The 9,742-nt window shown below is 41.0% G+C and overlaps 1 protein-coding gene and 1 non-coding gene across 2 annotated transcripts; one reads left to right on the top strand and one right to left on the bottom strand.

Annotated features, from left to right (window-relative positions):
* Positions 1–3,226: 3,226 nt before the first annotated feature.
* LOC138908244 (uncharacterized) lies at positions 3,227–7,048 on the bottom strand. Its single transcript, XM_070198897.1, has 4 exons — positions 6,491–7,048; positions 6,328–6,407; positions 5,371–5,638; positions 3,227–3,532 (listed from the first exon to the last, which is right to left on the bottom strand). Exons 1-4 carry the CDS (start codon positions 7,046–7,048, stop codon positions 3,227–3,229), a joined length of 1,212 nt encoding a protein of 403 aa, XP_070054998.1.
* Positions 7,049–9,368: 2,320 nt separating this feature from the next.
* Positions 9,369–9,475, top strand: LOC117276862 (small nucleolar RNA R71). Its single transcript, XR_004507120.1, has one exon. It is a non-coding gene; the product is annotated as a small nucleolar RNA R71 (small nucleolar RNA).
* Positions 9,476–9,742: the final 267 nt, after the last annotated feature.

Below are 9,742 nucleotides of genomic sequence, written 5' to 3'. Positions count from 1 at the left end.
GTGGACTGTACCTTCTACATAGGAGATCAACACGTGCAACAATGTCAGCAGTAGTTCAAATAACTCAACTCTTTGGAACATGAGACTAGGACACCTTTCAATAAAAGCAATGCAGCATATCCACCGGTTGAAAAACTCAATGGACAGTAGAGTACAACATAGTTATGATGGATTCCCCTTGGCTAAGCAGAGCAGGCTGAAGTTTCCATCTAGTAGTCATAATGTTGTTCGCATTTCAGGAAACACTACTTTGATACAGTGGTGGATGATTACAGTAGGTTCAATTGGGGTATGCTTGTTGCAATCAAAGAGTGAAGTAATAGTTGTATTGAAGAATTTCTTTTCAATGGTTAAAAATCAATTTGGTGTGAATGTTAAAACATTGAGGTCTGTGACGAGCGCAAAACACACACTTAAATTGTGCTCGCTAGTCAAAGATAGTATAGATTAATTATCGTCTCCATAAGGATTAGAATTAAACAATATTCGAATAATCTCCAGTTGATTACTATCCAGGAAAATTAACACTTGGTTGGATATCTATTACTACGATTAAGTATTGAAGTTTAAGGGAATAACAATTAATCACTAAAAAGAGCAAGTGAGCACGAAGAAATATTTATGAGGAAAATGAGGGTAATTGACTAGATAGGTACACTATAACTGACTCGGGATCTAATTCTTCAGTTAATTCACTCTATAATATGACCGATTCTTACGAATTCAACCGATTATCAGATTACACTTGAAGCTAATATTCCTCTTTCGATTAAACACTAGTTTTAGTAATTAACCCAATTGAAACATGGTAAATAATTGCAAGAATAAAAATGATGTTTATGATCTAAAGGGTAATTTCTCACGAATATTCCCTATTTTCTCGTTCAATCAACAATTCAAGAGGCTCCTTCGATTACCTATTTGAATCATGAATTTAAACTAGAGCATAAGATGTGCAGTCAAGCTCCATCAATTAATTCTAGCAAGTATCAAGAATCAAATCCCTAATCAAGCTATTGAAATACCATATCTATCAACATCCAAATGGAAATTACTCCATAACAATGGAGTATGATATCTCAATTAAGTTTATGAATAAAGAAAATATCAATTCTAAAGATTTGATACAAACTCTTGTATTGCACAAATTGTATATTGAAATCTTGATGAATTCTTGAGTCTTCTCCCTTGGTGGCTCTCCAATCTTCTCTAGGTCAAAAAATGCCTAAAAATCCCAGCTGCCCTCTTTTTAGACGAGCTGGGCTTCATATAGGTCAAGAGGAGTTGCCTCCGAAATTACAAAAATAGGCTTGGAATGTTTTCCGGACAGGACGTGCGTAGCCGCGCACCTGGGCAGGTGATCGCGCATATGGCCGCGCACTTTGGGCAATGTTCTGCTCCACTTGCACGCCCAGTGCGCTGTCGCGCACCTGGGTGGCTTCCTGCTCCATTCTTCTCTTCTCTTCGCTAAGTGCATTATTGTCCGTTAATCCTTGATTACGATCCCAACTTAATCCATGGGCTTTTACTCATACTTCAAAGCTCCATAGTAGCTCGAATTAGCTCCACAAGCCCATCATAACTCGGAATCACTCCTACAAAGCATCAAATACACACTCAGTGAAACATAAGACCATTTAAATCTCAAACACTAGTAAAGTGCAGCGAATTAGAGTGTAATTAATGGCCAAAATATGCAATTATAGCCTACCATCAACATCCCACACTTAAACCATTACTCTCCCTCGAGCAATCAAACTACACTGCACTTAAAACACGACCTTTTTCAATAACTCTCAAGTCTCATCACACCAGACTCTTCAAAACAGACTAAGCACAATATTGTAACATATTAACCTCAAGATTGGACTCAAAAGCACCAAGCATTTTCTATAACCCGCTCACTTACTCTAACATAGAAGTCAAGCATTACCTCTCCTTCGTGAATCCAGTGCCCTCACACAAACATAGAGAGTAATTACATATATAAAAGACATTTAGAACAATTAAGAACTCAAGATAGAAAGAATTCACTCACTATCAAAAATAACATTCATATGCCACAAAATACGTACTATAGGCTTGCACGTAAAGTACTACTTTACTAATTGAGTTCATTCAGTCAAGGATGAAGTGAGACTTTAATTGGTTGTAATGTAGGCTGCGGGACGGGTAGGATACATGTGGATATAAGAGTGACTACACCTCCCTAAACACTTTCAATACATATACTCAACCATTCAACTCCACACTTATGTCAAACCATACTCCACCTTCACATCAAATTATATTAGCTCCCTATTTCCTTAAGAACAATTACATCGAGGGTCACCACTATCAAAGATTTCTTTTTTTTACAATTCAAATGCCTTTTACCTTTTCAAACTAGCGCACCTGTCTCCTTATTTCATTAGTTCCACTCAAAAGCCAAACCAACCACCCCACACTTCAACTTTTACAAAGTTCACAACAATTTCAAGGACACAAGACTGAATTTATCTACCATTTCTCTTTGCAAACACACAAGGCAAGTTCTAGACATCACATGTAATGCAATGAATAATACGAAACCTCACCCACACATGGCACATACTCACTCAGGATCGGAATCATCAAGACATCATAGGGAAGGTAGTTAAGCAAAGTCAAGAACATACAAATTAAGGTACTTCTATGAGAGTCAAAAATAGAGCCTAAGCGTCACAACTAGAGCACTAACTATTCTCAAGGAATAATAGAGTTCAGATATGTTGCCTTTCATTCAATTCAGAGTTAAGGGCACTTACTCCTAAAACAAACTCTTGGAAAAGAACCGCGACACAAAGACAAATCAAGGAGGGATTAATACACTACCTAACAAGAGAAAATATTTTTTTCGTTCGACTTTAATCCCTCATGAAACCCATCGAATGATATCCATCGTTGGGAAAAATAAAAAAAATTAAAAATTTTCTATCTCTAACCACTACAACGAACAACAACAATTACGACTACTAAAAACAAAGCTCATATATATACAACATACAAATATTCTCCACCCCACACTTTAAATGGTGGTATGTCCCCATGACACACAAAAAATGCAAAGGTTAAGAAAACTCCCCTGATGAAGTTAGTCCGTGTCGGAGACGGTTTCGGGGTCCAGATGACAAGACCGGTCAAGTGCATGCAGCCAAGCCATGATCTTCTTCTCAAATTTGGCATTCTGTGTAGAAAGGGCATCTATTCAAGCTCCCAAGTCAGTGACTGAGGTACGCATTTCTGCCATCTCCTTCTCTAGCGCCCATTCTTGTGTCCCATCCGCCACTTGAAGTTGCCCAACACCCTGCTCATGCAGTGGAGAAGCAGCGGCATCTTCACCTTGAACCTCATTGCCCACGTCAGGTGCATCAGAGTCCTCACTAACCGCCTCAGCAGGCTCAACATGGTCCTTCCCTATTATAACTTTATCAGCCCGAAATTTATGTTCACGCTTCACTTTTCCATATGAGTCCCTATTTTCTGGCTTTCGTGCCACAACATAACCAAGTGACTAATGACGGGAAGAAGAACCCATAACTCTACACAAGATAGCAAATTAACATCTCTGCATGAAGGATATGAGCCACATCAAAATCGTGGCCATTGACAAAGCACCAAATGAGAGTCGCCCGCGGACCATTCACCTCAGTGGTGTTTCCTGAAGGCAACATGCGGTTATTGATAATGTAGAGCCATCACTTCCCTTCAAAGGTCAGCGAAACCGAGTGAAATTTTTGCCCCTCCTTTATCCACACTACCTCCTTTCCTAGTACACAAATGGTTGCGAAGAACAAGCACCACATGTATGGCTCTCTACTGTGCGTGGCGTAGTAGTCAACTGTATCCGGATCTTCCATGAATTCTGACAAATGATAGGCCCTTCAGATAGCCTCTTTGGAGAAGTCTACTCTCTTCTTACTGACTGTGCAGACATATGCATCATGTTCCGGGCAGTTTGCATAAAATTCCCGAACAACCATTATGTCCGCCTCGTCAGGTTCTTCAAAGAATATCCCCAAGCCGCGCCTGACCAATTCATGATATACGCGGGGACAGTCATTCTGGAGGGACCCAATATTAATTCCCCTCTCTGGTATGGGCTTCTTGCTAGCCTTGTGTTGGAATCGTTCCTGGGCTTCCCAAGAGACAAAGTTATTCTGATCATACGGGCGAGCTAATGCCGAAGGTCATGACGGGATGTGCCTGCATGACCACTTGTGGAGGCACTTATGTTTTTTTGTTTCTTGGGTGGCGCCATAGTACATGCAACATACCACAAACTATTAGCTAATTAATCACATGGAGAACCAAGAGAGGCTACTCAGACTTCACCCTTACACTTGGTCACAACATTACACACAATCTCATTAAGGCAATTTCACAAACACATAACATGCACAGTTCATCCTAACCCCCACAACTCAAATTCATCCCTAATTAGACTAAGGATACACCAATGTCACGCCCAACCACTATATGGTCAGTCTCCATGGTGAAACTCGACCTTCCACACCACAAGATAAGGAGCATAAAAGGAGAGGAAAAAAACAACAAAAAAATAAAACAAAAATCTGCTACAACACAAGCAAAATAAAAAACCATAACTAGGGGAAGAGAGAGAGAGAGAAAGCATATCACTTACCTGAAGGGATTTGGGAGAGAAAACACGTGAGGTTGGGTGAAGGGAGAAGAGGATGGGGGTGGTGTGTTGTTGTTGTCTTGCAAAGAGGGGATGGGGGTAGTGTGTTGTTGTTGTCTTGCAAAGAGGGGATGAGAGAAGGGGGGATCGATTTAAGGTTGAATTGTGTAGGGGAGAGAAAGAGGGATTTTTAGGATTGGGGGTTTTTAGCAGGGGTTGTCCGAGATTAAAATGAAAAGGGAAAAAATAACTTACCTGATGCGCGGTAGGTGCGCGGTTGGTGGATAGCCGCACACTTGAGGCAGTACACTGATGAAATTATGCGACCAAGTGTGCGGTAACCCCATCAGATGCGCGTCCACGCACGTCCTGCTTCGTATAATGTTGCCTGCTGCATGACCAAATGCGCGAGGTGCGCCCCATGTGCGCGGTCGCACAGAGATACACTTAAAAGAGGACTTTCAGACACCTTAATTCCTACCTTCCGCGACATGTACCTTCCTGCACCTACCACATCATAATATACACTAATTTCTAACTATTCTACACTATAAATAAAAGTGAAAAATCTAACCAATAGAAGATTTAGAAGTAATTCTAAGTAATAGTTGTCAGCTTGACTACATCATTTAGGCTCAATTGATCATGATGCTAGAGGATTGCTTGTCAAATCCTCCAACAACGTACTATTTTAACCTGTGCGCGTTCACCTTAAAGCCTTCATTCCCCTTTTCATCCTGAATTTCAACGGCGTCGTACGGTGAGACATGTTTCACCACATACAGACCTGTCCATCTTGATTTGAATTTTTCGGGGAATAATCTAAGTCTACTATTGTATAGTAAGACTTTGTATCCTTCCTGAAATTCCCTTGGCTTAGTCAGACGATCATGCCATCTCTTGGTATTTTCTTTAAAGATACGCGCATTTTCATACGCGTCCAGTCTAAACTCCTCTAATCCGTTCATCTGCGCCAACCTGTGTTTGTTTGCAAGACTAAGATCGAGATTAAGCATCTTAATAGCCTAGTAAGCTTTATGTTCTATTTCAACAGGTAGATGACACGATTTTCCATAGACTAATTTGAATGGTGAGGTCCCTATGGTTATTTTGAATGCGATTCTATATGCCAATAAAGCTTCTTCCACTTTTACAGACCAATCCTTACGAGAAGCACTAATCGCCTTTTCAAAAAATTATTTTATTTCATGGTTAGCCACTTCAAATTGCCCACTAGTTTGGGCATGGTATGGGCTTCCTATTTTGTGTGTAACCCCATACTTGGAAAGTAGTGCAGAAAATTATCTGTTCATAAAGTGTGACCCATTGTTACTGACAATTACTCGAGGTGTCCCATATCGGGTAAATATGCTTTTTCGTAGGAACTCACACACTACCCGAGCACCATTGGTCCTAGTAGGAATTACTTCGACCCATTTAGAGACGTAATCAACATCTACTAGAATATACTCATATGAAAAAGACAATGGAAACGGACCCATGAAGTCAGTGCCCCAAACATCAAAAATTTCACATACAAGAATGGAGTGTAGTGGCATCTCATCCCTCTTGCTGATGTTACCTATCCTTTGACATTTGTCACATGCAGCTACATACGCCTTAGCGTCTTTGTACAACATAGGCTAGTAGAAATCGGTTTCAATGACCTTTGCTGCAGTGCAATTTCTACCCTAGCATCCTCCGGCTGCTCCATCGTGGCAATGAGAAAGAATGCTTCCCATTTCTCCTTCAGGTACACACCTTCGAATCACCCCATTTGCACACAGTTTAAATAAGAGAGGATCATTCCAAAAATAACTTTTACCTCACCTTGAAGCTTCCTTCTTTGATCATGAGAGAGTCACGAGGTAACCATCCGCTGGCTAAAGAATTGGCTATATCAGCATACCAAGGTGGCCTTTCGGAGACTGCATCAATGGAGAAAATCTGCTCATCAGGGAACTCTTCCCTTACGTCGACTGTTTCAACTGGAGGTTTCTCAAGTCGAGATAGATGATTGGCGGCTTGATTTTCTGTGCCTTTCCCGTCTTTGATCACTAAGTCTAACTCTTGGAGCAACAACACCCACCGCATCAGACGCGACTTGGATTCCTTCTTATTCAACAAATATTTCAAGGCTAAGTGATCCATGTGAACGATCACTTTGCTCCCCACTATGTATGATCGGAACTTGTCAAAAGCAAAGATTACAACAAAGAACTCTTTCTCAGTAGTGGAATAGTTGACTTGAGCTTCATTCAACGTTCTGCTGGCATAGTAAATCGGCCTAAACATCGTATCTTTTCCTTGCCCCAGAATTGCCCCCACAGTTACATCACTAGCATCATACATTATCTTAAATGGCTGGCTCCAATCAGGTGTCACCATAATAGGGGCACTTACCAGCTTTTCCTTTATCAATTCGAATGTTCATAAGCATTCCACATTGAAAACAAACTTGGCATACTTTGTTAGAAATGCAGCTAACGATTTGGTAATGCTGGAGAAGTTTTTGATGAACCTCCTATAGAATCCCGCATGTCCCAAAAAACTCCTTATCCCCTTCACAGAAGTTGGTGGAGGGAGTCTAACAATTACGTCCACCTTGGCTCTATCAACTTTAATTCCCTGCGCAGTTACTTTGTGGCCCAAGACAATTCCCCTTTTTACCATGAAGTGACACTTTTCCCAGTTAAGGACTAAGGGCGTGGTTTCACAACATTCAAGCACGAGCTCTAAGTTCTTCAAGCAGTCTTCAAAGTCATCACCAAAAAGGGTAAAATCATCCATGAATGCTTCAAGACACTTCCCATTTAAGTCGGGGAATATAGACATCATGCAACTTTGAAAAGTGGCAGGTGCATTACACAACCCAAATGACATTCTCCTGTAAGCAAAAATACCTGACGGGCATGTGAATGTAGTCTTCTCAACATCTTTTGGGGCAATGGGTATCTGATTATAGCCTGAGTACCCATCCAAGAAGCAGTAGCAACCATGTCTAGCCACTTTCTTTAGCATTTGATCAATAAAGGGGAGTGGAAAGTGGTCCTTCCTTGTTGCATCATTCAGCCTTCTATAATCAATGCACATTCTCCACCCTGTGACTGTTCTTATGGGAATCAATTCATTATCTTCATTTCTCACCACCGTCATGCCGCCCTTCTTAGGTACAACTTGTACTGGACTAATCTACTGGCTGTCAGAGATGGGGAAAATCACTCCCGCATCTAACAATTTGATGATCTCTTTGTGCACTACCTTCTCCAAATTTTTGTTCAGCTTGCGTTGGGGCGGAAGACTGGTTTGCTATTTTCTTCCAACAAGATTTTGTGCATGCAAATTGCTGGAATGATTCCTTGAATATCATATATACTCCAGCAAATGGCCTTCTTGTGCTTCTTCAGTAGTTCCACCAGCTTTCGCTCCTCTGTACCTTCTAGTTTTCTAAATACAGATAGAGGCACTAGATTTATTGACGCACCAGAATCGCAGAGGGACTTATCGAATTTTCCACTCCCAACGAGCATGGTATGGTAAAGCTTCCTGGGTCCCCACACTTTTGGGGAATTGTATTTTGTAATATGGCATTGCAGTGGGCATTCAACTTGACTATGGTTGTCTCTTTCAGTTTTCTCTTGCTAGATAAGATTTCCTTCAAGAACTTTGCATAAGCAGGCATCTGAGTGAGTACCTCCATGAAAGGAATGTTCACATAGAGTTGCTTGAGCATTTCCAAGAATCGCCCAAAATATTTGTCATGTTTTTCCCGCTTCATCTTTTGGGGAAATGGCAGAGCTGGCATATGTCTACTTTCTTCAATCTCCCTTCGTAACCCACTACTCTAGCCTTTCTGATCTTCACTTTCTTTTTCTACTGATGTCTCCGCCTTCTTACTCATTATCTCGGGTCTAGCTTTTACCGTTGGATCAGCCAATATTTTGCCACTTCTTAGAGATACAACTTTGATTGTTTCTTTTGGGTTCTTTTCAGTGTCAGAGGGAAAAGTTCCAGGAGTCCTCCCAGATAACATATTTCCAATTTGTCCCGATTGTCTTTCTAAATTCTGGATGGCAGTTCCTTGAGTCTCAAAATTTTCTTCTGATTTGTTGATGAATGCCTTCATGAGATCTTCCATACTAGACTGATTTGGCTATTGTGTCTGGTATTGCTGCCTCTGATGATTTTGGAAACCTGGCGGTTCTTGACCCTGAGGTGAAGGATTGTCTTGCTGCCATGAATTCAGGCTTCCGCTAGGTGAACTCCACGAAAAACCCTGATGTCTTTGACCCATAGCATTATAGTGGTTTCCACCTTGGTAGTTTCCTCTATTAAAGTTTCCCACTACGTTGACTTCCTCATCTGATGTTCGACACTTGCGTATAGGGTGTCCCAATCCACAGAAGTCACATGCTATTTGCGGCTCACTTTATACCTTAACTAATGTCAAGTTCTTATCATATTAGCCATGGTGTTTAGCTGGGCTTGCATAGATGTGTTAGAGTCCACCTGGTGAACCCCAACTGATTTTATTCTGTCATTAGTCTCAGCCGGCCACTGGTTAGCATCATCATATAATTCATCAAGGATTAAGACAACCTCCTCTGGCGTTTTCTTCATTATTAGACCTCCACATGCAGTATTCAGAGTTTGTCGCGAGGACGATGTCAATCCATCCCAAAAATCCTCGAGTTGCATCCACAAATCAATTCCATTGTGCCGACACTTCTTGACTATCTCCTTGAATCGTTCCCAAGCTCCAAAAACCGTTTCTGTCTCCTTCTGGCAGAAATTATGAATTTCCCTTCTGATCTTTCCTGTTTTTGCAGCCGAAAAGTCTTTGTCAAGAAACTTCTTGGTCATATCTTCACATGTCCTTATAGAACCTGCGGGTAAGATGCGAAGCCATTGCTTCGTGTCGTCCTTCAGTGAAAAAGGAAATGCAATTAAGTAGACAACATCATTTGATACTCCATTGTATTGGAAGGTGTTCATGATATCGTCGAAGTCCATCAAGTGAGTATTAGGATCTTCGTTCGTCTTCCTTCTAAAAGTGCAATTATTTTGGATAGTTTGAATTAA

This window comes from Nicotiana tomentosiformis, chromosome 3 (genome assembly GCF_000390325.3).
Source record: "Nicotiana tomentosiformis chromosome 3, ASM39032v3, whole genome shotgun sequence".
In the NCBI taxonomy this organism is placed as follows: domain Eukaryota; kingdom Viridiplantae; phylum Streptophyta; class Magnoliopsida; order Solanales; family Solanaceae; genus Nicotiana; species Nicotiana tomentosiformis.
Note: the sequence above shows the minus strand (reverse complement) of the source record. Positions and strands in the feature narration are given on the sequence as shown.

What these genes read in the sequence shown, in the direction of transcription:
- LOC138908244 (XM_070198897.1), bottom strand. Translation starts at nt 7,048, where the DNA reads ATGGTGACACCTGATTGGAGCCAGCCATTTAAGATAATGTATGATGCT. An exon ending in TCAAAGAAGGAAGCTTCAAG is followed by an intron (nt 6,408 to 6,490) that starts GTGAGGTAAAAG and finishes GTGTACCTGAAG; the next exon opens with GAGAAATGGGAAGCATTCTT. An exon ending in GAAATTGCACTGCAGCAAAG is followed by an intron (nt 5,639 to 6,327) that starts GTCATTGAAACC and finishes AAACAAACACAG; the next exon opens with GTTGGCGCAGATGAACGGAT.